Here is a 21,412-nt window from a genome sequence, read left to right as displayed (position 1 = left end):
ATCTATCTCCTATCTATCTATCTATCTCCTATCTATCTACCTATCTATCTATCTATCTATCTATCTCCTATCTATCTATCTATCTATCTATCTCCTATCTATCTATCTATCTCCTATCTATCTATCTATCTACAGATCATGTGACCTCTGTCTCAGAAGGAAGGGGAGGACAGGAGTGGAGACAGTGTGGAGCAGGCAGTGATACTGATAATACTGATCTATGCTATGGAGGTCCCATAGGGCTTAAAAAAGTGTAAAAAAAAAAAAAAAAAAAAGTGTTTTAAAATATGCCAAAGCCCCTCCCCCAATAAAAGTTAAATTCCCCCCTTTCCCATTTTATAAATAAAACACATAAAAGAATAAAATAAATAAACATATTATATACCGTAGCGTGTATAATTGTCCAATTTATTAAAATAGCATTTTGTACCCCATCAATATATCCGCTATATACAAATATGGTATTAATAAAAACTAGAGCTCATGGCACAAAAAATTATGCCCCGTAGGTAAAAAAAAAAAAAAAAAAACTGCTAGAAGAGTCACAATAGGGCCATTTTTTATAATTTAGTTCTACTTTTAGTTTTAGTTTAAAAAAAAAAAAAAAGGGTGTAAAAGTGTAAACTGGTGCAAACTGCCCACAGCAACCAATCACAGCTCAGCTTCCAGCTCTGGCGAAAGGAAAGAGGAGCTGTGATTGGTTGCTGTGGGCAGATTGCACCAGTCTAAATTTTACACCCTTTGATAAGTCTCCCCCTTAAAGGGGTACTCGGGGGGGGGGGGGGGGCTATTTTGTGATCTGGCCGGGGAGGAGGTGGCTGAGAGAAAAGACGTCCACTCACCTCTCCGGATCCAGCTGCGGGTCCCGTATCGCGGCGCTCTGGTGGCCGGTTCCCGGCCGCTTCCTGGTGTCTGACGCGGGCCGTCTCAAGACGTGACGTCTCAGGTCCGCTCAGCCAGTCAGTGACGGAGGCGGGATCCGTTTCAAGTCCGCTCAGATCCCGCCTCTGTCACTGACTGGCTGAGCGGACTTGAGACTTCACGTCCCGGGCCCGCGTCAGACACCAGTAAGCAGCCGGGGACTGGAGCGCCGCGATACGGGACCCGCTGCTGGAACCGGAGAGGTGAGTGGACGTCTTTTCTCTCAGCCACCTCCCAAAATAGCCCCCCCCACTGGAGTACCCCTTTAATGTTTTACCGTAAAGTGCAGTACATATACACAGAAACCCCTCAAAATAAGCAGAATTTTTTTTTTCCCAACTTCATCCCATAAATATAATATTTTGGGGTTCCATCATACATTTTATGGTAAACTGAAAGGCGCCATTACAAAGTACACCTGTTCCTGAAAAAAACAACAAGCCCTTACATGACCCTGTAGATGGAAAAATAAGGTGAGGAGGAAAAGACAAAAACACAAAATTTTAAATTGTTGCTATCATTAATGTCATTTGAGGCTCTGTGGTTTAAACACTTTTAAATGCCCTTTAAATGACATTAAAATAGCTTGATTGGTGGTCCAGCTGCCTGCATTGCGGTTGTGGGAAGCTGATCCATTATACTTACAGCCTGTGGCCTCTGCAGCTCTCCGATACTGTCCCGGCTTGGCCGTTGCTACAGGCTACCTTTAGCAGCCTGTAGCACTCGAGTACAGATAACATTAACCCCTTCCCCAATATGACGTCCAGGGACGTCATGAAAAGCAGTGGCAGAATGCATCATGACGTCCCTGGACGTCATGCTTTCCCTGCCTCCCCCCTCTGTCCCTAGATGCGATCGGGCAGCAGGAGGAGGCTGTGTCACACAGCCTCCTCCTGCTGCCACTGCCCGGAGGGGAGCCGCGCTCCCCCCCCGGGCAGTTAACCCCATAAACGCCGCGGTCAATGCGACCGCAGCGTCTATGGGGAGATTCAGTGTCCCCCGCCGATCGGGCGGCGGGGGGAGGCTGCAGAACGCTGCCTCCCCCCACCGCCACTCAGTCTGTGTCCCCCGGCCCCCTCCCCTCGTCCTCCGATACCGGCGGATCGCCGCTACTACCGTTTTAGCGGCGATCCGCCGGTACCGGGCATTACCGGCGCCCCCGATAGCTTTCATCTCCCCCCACCGTGAATCCACGGTGGGGGGAGATGAAAAATGTCCCCTCAGACCCCAGATCAGCCCCCCGATCACCCTACCCGGGCGGCCATCAGATCCAACATGGCCGCCCCCATCCCTGCGAACAAACGATGTTTGTTCGCAGGGATGGAAATTAATTAGTGATCAAAGCCCCATGCTCTCCGCCACCGGAGGTAGCGGAGAGCATGGGGCAGTGATCGGGACCCCCCCGTGTGGTCCCGGAGCAGGCGATCGGCGGTATATACTATATACCGCCGATCGCCTGTTCCCAGTGCTGATCAGCACTTTTTATCCCCTGTCACCATAAATCATTGGTGACAGGGGATAAAAAGTGTCACCGTGCCCCCCCCCCCAAGTCGCCCCCCACCCCCCCTGTCACCCCCGTCCCCCAGTCACCCCCCCTTCCCCACATACGTTACCTGATCCACGGAGCTCCGTCCTCCTCGACGTCCAGGCTGATTCTGAAGTGCGCATGCGCTCCAGAATCAGTTATCTCAGAAAATTTAAAGTGACAGAGACCAATTTGGTCTCTGTCACTGAACTATGATTACTGTGATAGAAAATATCACAGTAATCATAGTAATACAGTGAAAATTAATGTATAAAGTACAAAAAGTGAAAAACATACAAAAAAATAAAACACACACTTTTTATTATAGTAATAATTGCACTTTACTCCCAGATTACCCCTAGCCCCCCCAAAGTACCCGTAACCACCGCAGGTTGCCCATATCCGCCCCAGATTGCCCGTATCCGCCACAGATTGCACGTAATCACCGCACATTGCCCATAACCACCGCACATTGCCACTAACCACCGCACGTTGCCACTAACCACCACACGTTACCCATAACCACCGCACGTTGCCCATAACCACCGCACGTTGCCACTAACCACCGCACGTTGCCACTAACCACCGCACGTTGCCACTAACCACCGCACGTTGCCACTAACCACCGCACGTTGCCCATAACCACCGCACGTTGCCTATAACCACCGCACGTTGCCCATAACAACCGCACGTTGCCCATAACCACCGCACGTTGCCTGTAACCACCCCAAATTGCCAGTGAGCCCCTCCAGATGGTCCGTAATCAGCCCCGATTGCCCGTAACCCCCCCATATTGCACGTAACCACTGCACGTTGCCTCTAACTCACACACGTTGCCAGTGACCCCCTCCAGATTGCCCGTAACCACACCAGATTGCCGTAACCACCCAAAATTACATGTACCCACCCCTGATTACCTATAAGCACTTCAGTTTATCCGTAACCACCCCAGATTGTCTGTAACCACCCCATGTTGCCCATAACCACCGCAGATTGTCTGTAACCACCCCATGTTGCCCGTAACCACCGCAGATTGTCTGTAACCCCCCCAGGTTGCCCCTAATCACATGTAATTCCCACCAGATTGCCTCTAACCATTGCACGTTGCCTCTAACTCACACACGTTGCCAGTGACCCCCTCCAGATTGCCGTAACCACCCAAAATTACATGTACCCACCCCTGATTACCTATAAGCACTTCCGTTTATCCGTAACCACCCCAGATTGTCTGTAACCACCCCATGTTGCCCGTAACCACCGCAGATTGTCTGTAACCACCCCATGTTGCCCCTAATCACATGTAATTCCCCCCAGATTGCCTCTAACCACCGCACGTTGCCTCTGACCACCGCACGTTGCCCCCGACCACCGCACGTTGCCTCCGACCACCGCACGTTGCCCCCGACCACCGCACGTTGCCCCCGACCACCGCACGTTGCCCCCGACCACCGCACGTTGCCTCCGACCACCGCACGTTGCCCCCGACCACCGCACGTTGCCCCCGACCACCGCACGTTGCCCATGACCACCGCACGTTGCCCCCGACCACCGCACGTTACAGGTTCCCATCCCAGATTACCTATAAGCACTTCAGTTTATCCGTTACCACCCCACGTTGCCCGTTACCACCCCACGTTGCCCGTAACCACCGCAGGTTGCCCGTAACCACCGCAGGTTGCCCATAACCACCCCAGATTACCCGTAACCACCCCAGATTACCTGTAATCTCATTTTTTTATTGTATTTTAGTAACTGCGCTATTCTAATACCCATTACTAGCTGCGGTTTTGCTCCAGCAAATTGGCGCTCCCTTCCTTCTGAGCCCTGCTGTGTGCCCATACAGTGGTTTATGCCCACATATGGGGTTCCGTTGTACTCAGGAGAACCTGCGTTACAGATTTTGGGGTGCTTTTTTTCTCCCATTCCTCGTGAAATTGAGAAATTTTAAACTAAACGAACATATATTGGAAAAATTCGAGTTTTTCATTTTTACTGTCTTATTTTGAATACTTTCCTCTAATACCTGTGGGGTCAAACCGCTCACTGCACCCCAAGATGAATTCTTTGAACGGTGTACTTTCCTAAATGGGGTGACTTTTGGGGGGGTTCTCTTCTGCGGACACTACAGGGGCACTGCAAACGCACCTGGCGCTCAGAAACTTCTTCAGCAAAATCTGAACTGAAAATGCTAATTGGCGCTCCTTCCCTTCTGAGCCCCGCTGTGTGCCCATACAGTGGTTTATGCCCCCATATGGGGTACCGTTGTACTCAGGAGAACCTGCGTTACAAATTTTGGGGTGCGGATTCTCTCATGTTCCTTGTGAAATTCAGAAATTTTAAACTAAACGAACATATTATTGGAAAAAATCGAGTTTTTCATTTTTACTGTCTAATTTTAAATACTTTGCTCTAATACCTGTGGGGTCAAAATGGTCACCACACCCCAAGATGAATTCTTTGAGGGGTGTACTTTCCAAAATGGGGTGACTTTTGGGGGGGTTCTTTTCTACGGACACTACAGGGGCGCTGCAAACGCACCTGGCGCTCAGAAACTTCTTCAGCAAAATCTGCACTGAAAATGCTAATTGGCGCTCCTTCCCTTCTGAGCCCGCTGTGTGCCCATACAGTGGTTTACGCCCACATATGGGGTACCGTTGTATTCAGGAGAACCTGCGTTACAATTTTTGGGGTACTTTTTTTCTCTTTTTCCTTGTGAAATTGAGAAATTTCAAACTAAACGAACATATTATTGGAAAAATTCGTGTTTTTCATTTTTACTGTCTAATTTTGAATACTTTCCTCTAATGCATGTGGGGTCAAAATGCTCATCCTACCCCAAGATGAATTCTTTGAGGGGTGTACTTTCGAAAATGGAGTGACTTTTGGGGGGATTCTATTCTGCTGACACTACAGGGGCACTGCAAACGCACCTGGCGCTCAAACTTTTTAAAAAAGCTAATTGGCGCTCCTTCCCTTCTGAGCCCGGCTGTGTGCCCATACAGTGGTTTACGCCCACATATGGGGTACCGTTGTACTCAAGAGAACCTGCGTTACAAATTTTGGGGTGCAGATTCTCTCATGTTCCTTTTGGAAAGGAGAAACTTTAATCTAAACATATATATTATTGGAAAATTAAAATTTTCGATTTTTTTAAGGCCTAATTGTGAATACTTTCCTCCAGCCCCTGTAGGGTTAAAATGCTCATTATACCACTAGATTAATTCTTTAAGGTGTCTAGTTTCCAAAATGGGGTCACTTATGGGGGTTTCCAGTATACAAGCCTCCTAAACCCACTTAAAAAAAGAACTGGTCCCTAAAAAAAATCAGTTTTGGAAATTTTATGAAAATGTGATAATTTGCTAATAAATTTCTAAGCCCCATAACAGCCTAAAAAAGTAAAATATGTTTCCCAAATTATGCCAGAATAAAGAGGACATATTGGTAATGTGATTTAGTAACTAATTTATGTGCTATGACTTCCTTTTTTAGAAGCAGAGAATTTCATAAGTTCATAAAATGCAAAATTTTCAAATTTTTCATGATATTTTGATGTTTTTCACAAAAAACACACAAAGTAATGACCAAATTTTGCCACTAATATAAAGTGCCATATGTGACGAAAAAACAATCTCAGAATCGCTAGCATACGTTAAAGCATCACTGAGCTATAAGCGCATAAAGTGAGACAGGTCAGATTTTGAAAAATGAGCCTGGTCATTAAGGCCAAAACAGGCTGCGGAGGCAAGGGGTTAATCAATGCAGTAAATATGGTTTTGCTCTTAGAAGTCCTCTACAAAAATGTTAAAAAAGAAAAAAAAAAAGGTTTTAATATATAAAAGAAATCCCATAATAAAAGTTTAACTTAGTTGCGTATGTGCAAAAACATGAAAAAAATTTTTATCGTTATATTTGTACTGGCTTGAGGAACATAGATAACATGAACTGGCTGGCAGACCCCTCCACTTGGCAAACCAGTTCTTTTTGTGTTTTCTATTTTAATTATATATTTTCATGATTTATCTTTTTATTTTATTTTTATTATTATTACATTATGAGTATCCGTTGTCTCAGCATTTCTCATACACAACTAATGTGACCAATTATATGACCAATGATGAAGACGACAGGATGAGACGTTATATGCACATTTACTATACATGACAATATGATTCATTGAATATATCTCCTTCATTTCTCTCATTCTCTGGGGATGTCATGTTGGTGACGTTTTCCAGAGTTATATCATCGGAGTCTTTTACTCTAATGGTATAATACGCGTCCTCAGCTTTCAGCACGGCATTAATGTAACATGCCCCTCTATTGTAAGACATTTCAAGGGTGCCAGACACTACTTATTTTTGTAACTACCTTTGCCACCCTTTTTATGCCCATCTCTTTTATACCACATCTCACTAGGAAATACAGCTCGGGCAGCCTTCAATTATTCATCGCAAATCTCACTATATACAGTGGGTCATACTTTATATTTATTGTTGCATTGTATGCTTCTTTTTCTTGCTTTTTCTTCTGACAAGCGATGTACTTGTTTCTTTTCTTTACTTTATTAGTATATGCGAGATGTATATGTATTTATATGTATCAGTTGTGTATACTGATGTAAACATTCATATGGTTTATATATTTATTCTATATGGATATTCTGTATTGTTATTACTTAATACTAAACTTTTCCCAGTGCTAAGTGAATGCTGAAATTTTTTAATAAAAAATAGCACTGCAGCTGTTAGTGGCCTCTCTGCTTGTCAGTCATCCCCATAGAGCGCACTGACAGGCAGAGAGCTGTGACAAGTCACACACCACTCCCTGTCCAGATGACTAGTTGCCGCCCCTCTCCTTTCCTTGTGTGCCGTAATAAAACATGTTTCCCCCCCCATATCAGCATAAGCCGTCAGACACCACTAGTATGGTAGGGGAGCTGCTACAGACATTCTAAAATAGAGACATCACTTACCAAACATGCTGATTGTGAAATACTTTTGCTTTTCAGGTCAGAAACCATCTCCCTGGGGAGGACTGACCATTGGTGCAATTGTAGGTAAGTGGTGAAAGGTATACCTAATAGTTTTCATTAGGTTTTAGACCTTAGTAGACCTTACAACAGTAAACATTCTGGGTTCACTCTGCGTTCATGCAAAAAATGGATGAATAAAACGGATGCGTTTATGCGCGTTCATTTGAATCCGTTTTTCCATTAAATTCCATTATAAAAAAAAAAAAAGGATGAAAACGCATCTGTTTTGGTTGTGTATTGTGTATGATAAAAAAAATCCCTTTGATCCCTTTTTTTTTTTAATAATAGAAATGTAAACATCCATTTTTTTCATCTGTTTTTTTTTTTTTTTTTTTTTTTTGTATAAACGCAGTGTGAATCCAGCATTACTCTTTAACTGAAATTATTACCCTTGTTAGGCGTTGTTAGACTACATTAAAAAAACAGGTAATAAATATGGAAATGTGTTTGCACAAAACGGATAAAAAAAAGCGGATTGCAAAAATGTATTGTGAACCCTGCCTCTTGTAATAAACTTCTGACCTCTTCATTGTTTGTATCAGTGGGGGTCCGGGTGCTGAGACCCCTGCCTATGGCCAAAAAAAAGACCCCTGCCGATGGCCTTAAAATGACTCTTTACCCAGAATGAGACCCCCCAAACCACTTGTACCTTCAGATAGCTGCTTTTAATCCAAGATCTGTCCTGCGGTCCGTTCGGCAGGTGATGCAGTTTTTGTCCTAAAAAATACTTTTAAACTTGAAGCCCCGTGCCAAACGGGAGTATCTGTGCCCTAACTTTGCACCACCCCTCCTCATCATTAGGAATGCTCCAGGCAAATTGCCTCCTATTCCCGACCTGTGGCAGCTCGGCACATGGGCTGGATCGTTAAGGACCTGTGCAATGTTCAGCATTGAGGAAATGTATCAGTGGCATTCCTAATGATGAAGAGGGTGGAGAGGAGCTGAATGGTTGACAAACTTGGTGTGAGTCAGAAATAAGTGCAAAAAGTATCCACCACTTATGATGAAGAGTGTATACAATTATCATATACAAGAGAATGGATAGGACAGGGTTAGCTTGCAGGAAGATATACCTGTGTAACTCTATCAACCAGGGGCCACTTGGGTTGCGCATCCCTTACACCATACCCTACAATAGATAGTGGCCTGTCCTGTTCGTACTGTCAATATGTCGTAGGTCAAGAGAATAGAGGTGTTTTTCCGTTGTTTTTGGTTGGGAAGACGTCTCCGCAAGTAGAAGTTAATGGCAACAGATGACTGTTAGATTTCTTAGCACACTTCTTCAGTCAGTAAGTGAAATGCAACACGGGTTCATCAGGGAATATTTGTTGTGCGAACAGGTTGTGGAACAGAACTGGTGATCTCCATAGAATGGTCCCACTGTGCAGGTGTGTCTGGGTATGAACCTGCAGGATTTAAGGTCCCAGTGGTGAACTCAGAGAGCATATATCTTGGAGCTGTTGTGGACTGTGTGGTGGTGTTCGATTAGCAAGGGTCTCAGCACTCGGATCCCCTCCAATATAAACTTCCGGCTTGTCATTATTGCATCTCTTTCTCTGTGAGCGCTCAGATGACCTGGGAAACACTGGACTTCCTGTATTTAGACTCTTTGAAAAAAGGTCAGAACACAGGAAGTGCCGTGTTTTCCATGATAATTAAAAAAAAATAATAATAATTGTAAATTGCGAACTTGCTTTATATCACATCTACTACTGATTTACATTTTGAAAGTTATAACAACAGGGACACTTTAATTTTTTCCTCCTCGCTTTATAGGAGACATAATGTTTTCCTTTTATTTGTTTTCACATGATGGCTTATTTTTTAATACATTATATGGTTAAATAAAAAAGTAAGAATTTGTGGAGAAATATTTTGCACAATCTTGGTTAGGTGTTTAATTCACTAGCAGTAAAAAAATAAAGTGTGATGTTAGTTTGTTTTATAGCTTAGTTTTTTTAATCTATTTATTACTATGGGGCAATATTTTTTATATATTTAGAAAAAAGGTTAGCTTTTTTTCTCACATTTTAAGTCCTCCGAGGAAACCACTCCGTTGCTAGTGGTTTCCTAGTGTAGCTTATAGCCGTCTGCTGTGGCAGCTTCTTTCACATTACTGGGGCCTAGTATAGTTTCCTGATCCCTTTATTAGACATAGAAAATGGAATCTTTGTTTGCTCACAAATTTTTACACCCGGTTGAGCAGATGTGCTATTGACAGTGTGCCGGAATTCTGCTACTTTGGATACTTTTCAACTTTTTTGTCTGACTAAGATGCATGACTTTGCCAAAGTGGGGAGCACTTTGATAATCTGGCCCAATCCTAACAGGGGAAACTGAGAGCACAGATATGTATCTATGATATACTGTATATATAGGATATGTATATATTCGTGCTGTCAGTTTGTAGCTCACAGGCAGTCTATACTTAGCATCCACACTGCTTGTGATCCGGCATCCAGCTCTCCCATCCTCCGGCCACTACTGTATCTTCTACCTGCTGCTGGACCGCCTCCAGAATGATTGACAGCCGGAGGAGGTGGGGCCTAAAGATACATATTCGCGTGGTCACAGATTTCCAGGGCTGCACGATCAATGCAAAGATCGTTCGTGTAGCCCAGCTAAATGGAAGATTGACTGACAAATCTTCAAGTGTAAAAGGACCCTCACACTGTCTAGTAGTATACACTATTATGTCCCACCAGTTCAGCTAATGTCCCTTTTTTTTTTTTAATAACCTTTCAAAAGAATTATGTTCTCCTGCGACCTTTGTCTGTCAGATCCAGTTTGCACCTGGCAGGGTTTATATGTAATTGTGACCTTATTGTACATCTGTCTTTTTTTCTCTTTAGCTAACATGACCCCACTATTTACACAATAATATGCTATGCCTTTGAAATTTCAGCGGATAGGTGTAATAACTAATACAAGCCCTTCCGCCTATTATAGTATTACAATTTTGCTTGGGTAGTTACTTAAATTTATCAACCAAACTATATAGCTATATATTTTTTATGTAAGAACCTGACTATATGATCAATCTTTTCTGGATATTTTATTAATACCGTGTTTTATTTCTCTTTAGGAATTGTTATAGTGGTTATTCTTCTGATCCTGGGACTCATCGTCCTTTTCATTTTCGTTTATAAAAAGAAGAAATCGGGGTAAGGATTCTCCATCAGTGGATGATTATTTCTGTCTGTCCTCAAAAATTTAAATGCCATAGATCGATGGATAGATACATTATTATTTTAGTTAGATTGTTTTTTTTATTCAGTTTTGCTGTCGGGAACAGTTGATGTGCAAAGTTCTGCTAGTTTTTATTTACAGTGGGTTTGGCAAGACTGTATGAAATTTACTGCCGGGACATATTTAACCTCTTAAGGACATATGACGTACCCGTACGTCATATGTCCTCATTAGCACTTCAAAGCGGGGCCGCGCGGCGACCCCGCTTTGAAGCGCCGCGGTCCCGGGTGCCGCGTGTAGCCCGGGACCGCCGCTATTAGCGGGCACGGTCTGATCGCCGTGCCCGCTAATTAGCTAATCGGAGGCAGCTGTCAAAGTTGACAGCTGCCTCCGATTACCGGAGGCAACCGTTCCCTGGTGTCTAGTGGGGGAGTTCGCTCCTCCGGGACGTTGTCCCGGAGGAGCGATCTCCCTGTCTGATGCCGGCCGGGGACGCGTCCAAGATGGCGCCGTCCCCGACTCGGCACTCGTTCACTTCCGGCTGCAGCAGCCGGAAGTAAACGAGTGCCGATCTCATGGATCTCTGCAGCATATCTATGCTGCAGAGATCTCAATGAGAGATCAAAGTGTATATACTAGAAGTCCCCCAGGGGGCTTCTAGTTTTAAGTGTAAAAAAAAAAAAAAAGTGTTGTTTATAGTAAAAAGTAAACAAATCAATAAATAAACAAACATATTTGGTATCGCCGCGTGCGTAATCGCCCGAACTATTAATTAGTCACATTCCTGATCTCGCACGGTAAATGGCGTCAGCGCAAAAAAATCCCAAAGTGCAAAATTGCGCATTTTTGGTCGCATCAAATCCAGAAAAAATGTAATAAAAAGCGATCAAAAAGTCGTATATGCGCAATCAAGGTACCGATAGGAAGAACACATCATGGCGCAAAAAAATTACACCTCACACAGCCCCATAGACCAAAGGATAAAAGCGTTATAAGCCTGGGAATGGAGTGATTTTAAGGAACATATATTTGTTAACAATGGTTTGAATTTTTTATAGGCCATCAGATACAATATAAGTTATACATGTTATATATCGTTTTAATAGTAACGACTTGTGGAACATGCATAACAAGTCAGTTTTACCCCAGGGCGAATGGCGTATAAACACAGTTCCCCCAAATAAAATAAATGCGTTTTTTTTCAATTTCACCACACTTTGAATTTTTTTCTGGTTTCGTAGTGTACCAAATGCAAAAATTCAGCCTGTCATTGCAAAGTACAATTAGTGACGCAAAAAATAAGGGCTCATGTGGGTCTCTAGGTGGAAAAATGCAAGTGCTATGGCCTTTTAAAGACAAGGAGGAAAAACCGAAAACGCAAAAACGAAAATGGGCCCCGTCCTTAAGGGGTTAATACAGGGACCATGCACACAAGAGGCCAGATACCTACACTACACTGTCGTCACCTTGGATCCGGTCCAGGTGCTGACAGTTTCCCTTTAAGTAGTTTTTCCTTGAAAAGACACTTATCCCCTGAAGACTGGAGACCCTCACCAACAAGAACAGCAGTTCTTATAGATGGGTGTCTGACTGGGAACCATTGATCATGAGAACGGGGTTCTTTTGATGGAGCAGTGTTTGAACATTAGTGCTCATGCTGTGTTCAACCGAACCCCCCTGTTCCCTTGATCAATGGTTCCCAGTCACACAGCCATCAATCGATCAGACATTCATTCCCCATCAGTTGGATCATTTTTGGAAAACCACCAGAAAAATATGAGCAATGCAAAAAGTGCTGAGTGGAAAGATGGATGCTTATTTGCAGCGCCTTCAAAAGGCACGACTAAGCGATGTATCATTCGTGCAGGCATTTAAATATATTGCTATTGTCTGAACATCCTATTTACACTGGGCGATGTGCGGCTGATGGCAATAAACTTTGAGGCCTGCACAAAACATGGCATCAGTTGAGGTTGGGCGTTTTCCCGCTCCTCACCTGATCGGCAACACTTTTACATAGGTCAAAGGAGCGTTTAAAGCCACCGATAATCAACTCGTGTATAAAAGGGACTTTACTTACAGTTGCAAGCACTGGGGCTATACATTGGAGATGTATGCTGGATTGGTTTCTGATGTACATGCTTCAATGGATCTTTACAGTGTTCTCTTTCCAGAGACCTTTTAGTAGGTGGTTATCGGTTTATATTCACCCAAACTTTTCTCCATTAGCAGTCTTATTGGAGGGAGCCACCATTGCCACCAGTCTGTGTAACCCCTACTTGTAACAACTACTTTTACCTAATGTTTGTACAATGTCTTTTTATCCTAGTTTGGGCTTCAGAAATGCAGTTAAGTCCTGCTCGCTGGGATGTATCTTATGGCCGCTGGTCATTCTCCATATCTAGCACATTCTGCAACTTCTATTAATAATGATTTTCTGGTGGAAACTGGGCCGTGTTTTCTGCTGTACGGCTAGCGGATCTGCTTGTGGATAGCACAGGTTATCTACTGTGTATTATCTACTATATATTATGGTGTAGAGCAGTGCTTCTCAAACTGTGAGGCGCCCCCTAGTTGTTGGTGAGGCCCAGCTGGGGAGGCATGTTTCACAAAAGTAACTATGATCTGCACAGTCCTTTTGTGGTTTGCAAAAATCTCCATTTTACCAACATTATTCATTTATTTTGTACTTGCTTTATTAGCATATAGAGCTTTGGAGACGAGTAAAAGGTAGCCCTAACATTATTTTCAGCTTTTAAATGGACTTTCACCACAGATAGTGAGGCCCAGGCGCCCTCTTGGTCAGTCTGGTGAGGCCCGGGCATTGCCTTGGTCTGTTGGGTGAGGCTCCAGTAGAAAAAGTTTAAGAAGCACTGGTGTAGAGTGACCATGGAAATGTAAACCATTCCAAAGACCAAACTTTCTAAGATACTTTGGTGACTAGAAGTTGGCTGGCTATCTCCAGTGGAACTGTACCATGTGCTTCTCTGCTCACAATGTACCATCAGGTTGCTCTCACGTGGTTCACTTATGCAGATATATACCAAAAATTGCCACTAGGGGGATACAAAATTTTAAGAAAATCCAATGAAAAATATCACCTTTGTTAAAAATATAACTTTAAATAGTTCAATCTAACCCCCTATTCACTCACCACCCCTCCGTATTCTGTTATCAGTATTTTGGTTGCGTATCCGTTCAGACGCTCAGATGCATCCGTCCGGAGAATTTGCTGTAAGGGGCCTATTACACGATTCGGCCAATTATCGCTCTGTGTAGTAGAGACCACGATCAGCCGATGACAATGACATCATTGGCTGATCGCGCCTTTAGGTCTGGACCTTAAATCATCGTCCGCCAACTGTGCAACATGTGATAGTAATGCACGGCTGAAGGCTATCGATTAACTGTTATACATTACCTGTCCATGCACTGGGTCTTCTGCATTCTCAGAGATTCTCTGAAGCTGCAGCAGCCGGGAAGCAAGCAGAGGGCAGCAGAAGACCGGGAGCGTGAAGAGGTAATGTATTAACAGTTTAGGGCAAGGGCTGCACAGACATCGCTAATGATAAACGATAATCAAGGTGGGTAATAGGCTCGGAAAACGTGCACAGATCTAGCAGATCGGCGCTCATTTACATTATTGCTCGAGCCTTCATGACCCAGGCGTGTCCTAGGGTAACAGTATCTGGATACAAATCTTTCCCTTAAATTTACCTTAACGGGGCACACTGTTCTGTCCCTATACACTTGCCCAAACGTGTTTCCTCCCATATTCATTAGGATTCATCAGTGGGTTTAAAAGACACTTCACATGTAGAGTTTGTGCCCAGGGGTATGTATGGGCCTAGTGTTACCATACATACCCCTGGGTGCAAACTACATGTGAAGTGTCTTTTGAACCCACTGATGAATCCTAATGAATATGGGAGGAAACACGTTTGGGCAAGTGTATAGGGACAGAACAGCGGATAGTCTGCAGGGTCACCCTACGGTAAGTGCCCCATTAAGGGCAAGGGAAAGAATTGTATCCATATACCGCTACCCGGGGACATGCAAGTTACATGCCAATTCTCTGGACGGATGCACCTGAGGGATTGAATGCCGGTAACCGACTGATACACAACCAAAAGACTGATCACAGAATACAGAGCGGTGAGTGAAAACAAATACCTCTTAAACTGTTTGCAGTCCTACTCTATTGTTGGCATATGGGACACTGTGCAATGTGAAGGATTGTCATAGGATCCTCTTATATTGCGTTACAGTGATTTGCTAGAATCTTGGTTGGAATTTTTAGTATTTTCGATTTGTACTACGGAAATGTCAGAATTTACATTGACCCTTTTCGAAGAACATTTCCGAGGCCTAGAAAAAAAAATCATCCCCCCCACTATGACAGCAATTACATTGTATAAAAGTGGCCGCTTCACTATAGTTATATCTAACAGCGGACGCAGTAAACGACAGCAGTAAACACGGCACAGGCTCTTGTGATTTCATCCTGATTTCGGTTCTCACTTTCTTAATTTGCCAATTGGAGTCTGTGTACAATAGAAGTTTTCTCTTATTTTAAGGAGTTTTTTTCTTAATGTTTACAATGAAATATAGTGAAATATACAACTTAAAATTGATTTATATTTTTTTGCATGGCTTACCCCAAATAATTTATACTAGTCCATGCAGAGGATGAAGGAGCGGGCTGGCTCTCTATACAACACCACTAGTTCTCCAATTGGCTTATTCACTCCATCAGTTTTAGGCTATGTTCCTACAAAGTACTAAAGATCAACATGAACGTTATTTCCGGCCGTTGTTCTTTTCGATCTTTAGTACAAAGCCTTATATAGTTCATCAAAGTTGTACCTTGGTTTTTCATTCTCATTAACAAAAACTCCTTAAAAATGTTATTTCCGGTGATTTCTTTTTGTTCTATTTTTTTTTCCTGCAATATTAGCGTTGTTTCTTCTTTATCCAGCGAATATCATTGTGAATACAATAAAGACAAGTTCTGTGTCATAGAGCAGAAGGACTGAATCAAACCGTACAACCAGGTATCTCCATTCTTACAGATGTGGCCATTTGATGCTCCTAAATAGGTTTTTCCGGACTAAAATTAAAAACCTGTCGTTAGAACTGACTATAAAATTTATTGGTATGGGTCTGACTCCTGTTAATGAACAGAATGGAGGCTGGAGCGCCTTAGGCACAGCAGTATGTCTGTAAATTTGAAGCATAACTGTGATTTTAAATGTCATTTTCAGCTCAATAAATAGTACAAGTGGTTTTAGGAGACTCTGTAAAGCTGTTTTCCTGCCTCCCCCCTCACTTCAGAAGAAGCAGGTTTTCTGTGTCTATTATGGTCTATGGTCCCCGTTGAGTGAGAACGGAGAGGAGAAAAGGCAGCCCTGCATAGTACAGCATCCTGCAATCTTCCGTCACCAAGCTCCCACATAAGCACTGACCTTTCTGACCTGTGAATCCAGCATTTTATGTGGCCAGACAGTCTCCAAACTGTACAGCTGCTTCTCTGCTCTCCCTGCTCACTCATTCCCCTCAACCCCTCCCCCCTCCATAGGTTATAATGGGCTCAGTAATACTGTCTTCATTTTGCTCCTCTGTAATAAAGACGGCTTTGCCTGACATTCAACATATAAGAAGTGTGTGTGGGGGGGGGGTTAGAGAACAGATTTCTGAGTTGAGAGAGAGGCTTTCTCAAAATTGCTTGTACTATGGATTTCTGCAAAAAATTAATGATTGCTACACTTAAACTGTGTCTGGTACTGCAACTCAGTCCTATTCACAGGGGTCAGACCTCCACTGATCACGCAAACTTTGTCTATTAGCATTTTAGTCCTGGGCAACCCCTTTAAAGCGACTCTGTACCCACAATCTGACCCCCCCAAACCACTTGTACCCTCAGATAGCTGCTTTTAATCCAAGATCTGCCCTGGGGTCCGTTCAGCAGGTAATGCAGTTATTGTGCTAAAAATTTACTTTTAATCCTACAGCGCTGAGTCTAACAGCCGGGGCTTACATTTGCATATGCATTAGGCTGGCACACCCTCTCCGTCCTTCCTCCACACCCTCCTCATCATTAGGAATGCTCCAGGCAGATTGCTCCCTATTCCCCACCTGTGTGTATAATGAACATGGGCTGGATCATTAATACACCTGTGCAAAGCTCAAACAGCAGTAAATGTTCCTGGATCATTCCTAATTATGAGGAGGGTGGGGAGGAAGGACGGAGGGGTTGTGCCAGCCTAATGCATATACAAATGTAAGCCCCGGCCGTTAGACACAGCGCTGTAGGATTAAAAGTTGTTTTTAGGACAATAACTGCATCCCCTGCCGAACGGACCCCAGGACAGATCTTGGATTAAAAGCAGCTATCTGATGGTACAAGTGGTTTGGGGGGTCAGATTGTGGGTACAGAGTCGCTTTAAGCATTCAGTGTAAACTCATTGGCCGTGTCCATGTCTCGCTGTACTTCTTGTCTTCCTGTGTTCCATACTAACAGTATGTACTCTATATATATATATATATATATATATATATATATATATATATATATATATATATATAAAAAAAGTGTATTTGTTTATTATACCAAATTATACAGCATATACACTACAATATCAGTAACAACCCACAATATTTTAAAAATTTCCCTTAAAGTATAAATTAAAATATAAACACTAATTTATACACCGCAAAATGGCTGCTAAAAAATCATTCTACAATACAGTTTCCCGCATAAAAAACAAACCCTAAAATCAGTTTGTCCTTGAAAGCAACAGTCTGAGCTTGTCTTTTACTTTACAGCTGTGTCCATAGGACTATCTGTGATAAACTGAATGATTTTCTTATTTGTGGTAACATGAAACAATGGGATAAAGAAGAAATTGCTAATTCTTGGTGATGGGCTTTTCTTTAAACAATTTTTAGAACAAATGAATGAATAAAACAGTTTGAAAAGATGACTGGCTAAGCCTCCCCTTCCTGTTCTCTGTGCACGGCCGCTCTAGGTTTGAGCTGTACTTGTAGTTTTTTAGCACTTGTCTCTACCAGTCCGTCTATATCCGGTTACTTAGGTCAGGACAAGGCCAAGGCCGGCACTGCACTGGGGACACATGGGGTTAGGTAGATCTGGTTGGATACAAATCACACCTCTCTTTATCTACTATATTATAAACTAGTCAGGATGTTTTTTTCCTTTATCAGAGCTCTAATGAAAGTGATGTTACAGTTTTAGGCCTCCTGCTTTGGTTTTGTGCTCTGTAAAGTAGAGAGCCGTAATAAACGAAGTGACACCCCGCGGTGACAGACCATGACAGGCCCGATAGAATTGTGTGAGCCCAGACTTGTGCCCGGAGTCGGCTCCATGTAATTGCATGCTCGTTCTTTTTGTTGTCTGGGCTCTGGGCAAATGCATAGATTGTGATATCCATATTCATACACATTGGCCCATAGAATGCAGTCTGTAGGTAACAGTGGCGTGCAATGGGCCTTAAAGAATAGAAAAGCATAATATTTGGAGTAACAGCCAAATTAGCAGTAGGAGTTCACCTTTTAATACAGTGATCCCTCAACTTACAATGGCCTCAGTTTACAATATTTTCAGCATACAATGGTCCTTTCTGGACCATTGTAACTTGAGACCAGACTCAACCTACAATGCTACAGTCAGGATCTGCAGGAACATGTAAATAACTAGATGATCGACCAATGAAAGTGACTATTTTACTGGTAAACCCCAGTATTAGTGAGGTGCCTGCAGTGATTGGCTGTCTAGTAGTGTCTCTCTGCAGACACTACATGTCCTGTACTGCCCTTTACCTGGGCCAGGATGAGCTGCTCCTTTGGGCACCAAGTGAGGGCAGCCTTATTTTATTTTTCTGGGGCACCCTCAGTGATCTGTACAGGACCCTGAAAGCACTTCAGTCATTTACAGTTTCCAGGTGGGGGTGACATTTTGAACCAGTTACTTATTTTTCATAGAGTCTTGGTCTCAAGATACAAAGCATTCAGCATACAATGGTCGTATGCGCTGCTGATTAGAAGCGTGTACAGTTAAAGGGCCAGCATCAGCACCTGGCGTTACTTGTCCAGGTGCAGGCACTGGCCTGGGCTGCCATGCAATGCATCCAGAATTCCAGACACATTCCAGATGTCTGGAATTCTTGATTCCTCCATTCCAGAATCCATGACGGAATTCTGGTCAAATATTGGACAGTCCAAGGTTATTCGCGCCCTATAGAACCCTCTGGGTCTGGACAATGTCTGTGATTTCCTGATAAGAAATCCGGGTAAATGTCACGGATGTATGAAGAGGGCCTCAGTGTTATTGCGGTTGCACAAGCTATATAAGGGATGTTTTGAATGTCATTTTGTATGTTTTATATATCAAATGTGGTCATTTTATTACTCCTTCTTAGTGTCATCTTTTTCTTTGGAGCTCTGTTGTCCTAAAACTTCCAGGCCAGGATAAAAGCAGATATGACGCTTACTTGAAACCTTTATAATGATGCCAGTTTTTGTTTTTTTCCTCCACGTAACACTCACTGCTTGCTGGTTGTTGGAGAACAACATCACAATGCTGCCTGTATCTAACCTTGTTGTGTTACGTGTCTATTTGTTTAATCACGACTGTGCTTCTGTGCAACCAAAGTTCACACAGTGTTTATGTTGCCTGTGATACCTGGTATCTGAATGTCTCCTAAAAGGATGCAAATTAATTTGTGTAACTGTTCACTTTAACAGACTGTGAATTCTTTTTTTTACAACTCACTTCGAAAGCAAGAATTAGGAAGCTTAGGAAGGATTTTGAGGACTTAACCGGTACCTGTTTTGTCCCCATGTCTCACACACTGGGCCCCGGGACCTGACAGGTCAGGAGAACAAGAGTCCAAGGCTGTTCTGGTGTCTGGATTTCTATTCAAAGAGAGAGGTTACAGTCCCTCTGGTCTCCCCCCTGTCCACATTGATTGACGTCCTGAGTGAAGAGCTTCTCTTCCCTGTCTGGGCAGGTGGGAGGGGGCACGGCGACTATTACTGTGACCATTCTGATGATAATCCTATTGCTGCGAGCTGAGAAGAACAGTTTTATATCTCTGTTCTCCTGACCACTCATGTCCCAGGGCCGGTGTGTGTCTCTGTGAGGACCTGACAGCTCCCCCTTCTAAGCTACTATTTCTAGCCCACTGTAGTTCTCTTTTTCTTGCAATCTTCTGTTAATGTCTCTTTTTTTCATATTTCCACTTCGTTATCTTTTCTTCTTGCTATTTTTGTACAATCTGCGTAGTAATCATTTTGTCAATTAATCTTTTTAGGAAACCCAAACCAGATACGCTTAAAGTGGAGTACGCTGCATGTGCAGACGCCTAAATGCATCTGCAGAAGAGAAGGATGACGTCTCCTGCACTGATTATTTTGTAACGCTTTATACTCCAGAGAGTGAGTCGTTATTCTTTTTAGGAATAGCACTTTTAGAGGTTCCTTCCGGAGCTGCCTCACATAGCCGTGCCTCACACATGCCTATAATAATCTATGGGAGGACGTTCAGGCCATGTTCACAAAGCAGGAAAGTACATGTGTTTTTTTAAATACAGGCCCCATACAATACATGTAGCACGTCACTGCTTTTTACACTTGAAAAAAAATCACATATGAAAATGAAAACGTAAATTCCAAAGGTTTTACGCTTAACAGTACACCGTGTGAACATGTCCTTATTCGACAGAAAGTTCTATACGGTGGAAGTGCATTAAACAAATGGAATTTATTTATTAAAAAAATGTAGTGAAGCGAACTTTATAAAAAGTGTCCAGGTTCGGCCACATAAAATTTATAGCTTGATGTCTCCCTCAAGACTGAAAAGTTTACGAATGATAAACTTTGAATTTGAGTTAGTACAAATTGTACCAAATCTATTTAAAGATCACTCCTGGAACAAAATATTTCAACCATGTAAGGTTTACCAAAGTGTATGTCATACAAATGGGTTTAACCTGCCCATAGCAGGGAACCTTAGGCCTCCAGGTGTTGCAAAACTACAACTCCCATCATGCCTGGACAGCCAAAGCTTTAGCTTTAGCTGTCCAGGCATAATGGGAATTGTAGTTTTGCGACAGCTGGAGAGTCTCGGTTCCCTAGCCCTCTAGACCTTTAGCAATCACAGCCCAGTTTTCTAGTGACTTAAAAGCTGATTGGTCGCTGTGGGCAGGTGACGTCCATCTCTATTTCACACACTTTGCTAAATCTGGGCCATTTTCTATGTTGACTTATTTCCCTGTAGCCGCAATGTTTAATTGTGACCAAAGCATATACTATGACACAATTTCATGAAGGGAAGCTCTTGTGTTGCTTTTGTTTCTTTTTACATTTCAACAAAGAAAGAGATCTGCCAAATATAAGCCATTCTTCTTCACAATGTTTTACTATGTGTTTGTGCCAAGTTGTCTGCAAAGCCTCCAGTGCCCATTCACAAATCCTCATTGCACATCTGTAATTGTTCTGAATTAACAGTCAGGTCATATATATATATTTTTTTCCATAATGTTTCATTATCTGTTCTTGTTCTGCAATGTTGTATATGTTCTTGTTCTGCATTCTGTGAAAAGTTGTCTTTTTTTTTTTTTCTAAAAACTGTACCAATACAATAAAACCATTCAAATGTATTGGCAGCATCTCTTTAAGCAAAATAATTGAATTGATAGAGATATGTGAAATTGCAGATTCTTGGT

At 42.8% G+C, this 21,412-nt stretch overlaps 1 protein-coding gene across 1 annotated transcript in view; it reads left to right on the top strand.

Annotated features, from left to right (window-relative positions):
• The window catches only part of LOC138767540 (zona pellucida sperm-binding protein 3 receptor-like), a 60,649-nt gene extending 40,119 nt beyond the window's left edge, over positions 1-20,530 (top strand). The window contains exons 13-15 of the mRNA XM_069945096.1: positions 7,455-7,502; positions 10,564-10,642; positions 20,000-20,530. Coding sequence (XP_069801197.1) covers positions 7,455-7,502; positions 10,564-10,642; positions 20,000-20,054 — 182 coding nt within the window. The 3' untranslated portion in view covers positions 20,055-20,530. The remainder of the gene's footprint in view (positions 1-7,454; positions 7,503-10,563; positions 10,643-19,999) is intronic.
• The last annotated feature ends 882 nt before the right edge of the window (positions 20,531-21,412 follow it).

Source organism: Dendropsophus ebraccatus, chromosome 11 (assembly GCF_027789765.1).
Source record: "Dendropsophus ebraccatus isolate aDenEbr1 chromosome 11, aDenEbr1.pat, whole genome shotgun sequence".
In the NCBI taxonomy this organism is placed as follows: domain Eukaryota; kingdom Metazoa; phylum Chordata; class Amphibia; order Anura; family Hylidae; genus Dendropsophus; species Dendropsophus ebraccatus.
The sequence above is the reverse complement of the archived record's forward strand: the minus strand, read 5'-3'. Positions and strand labels throughout refer to the sequence as shown.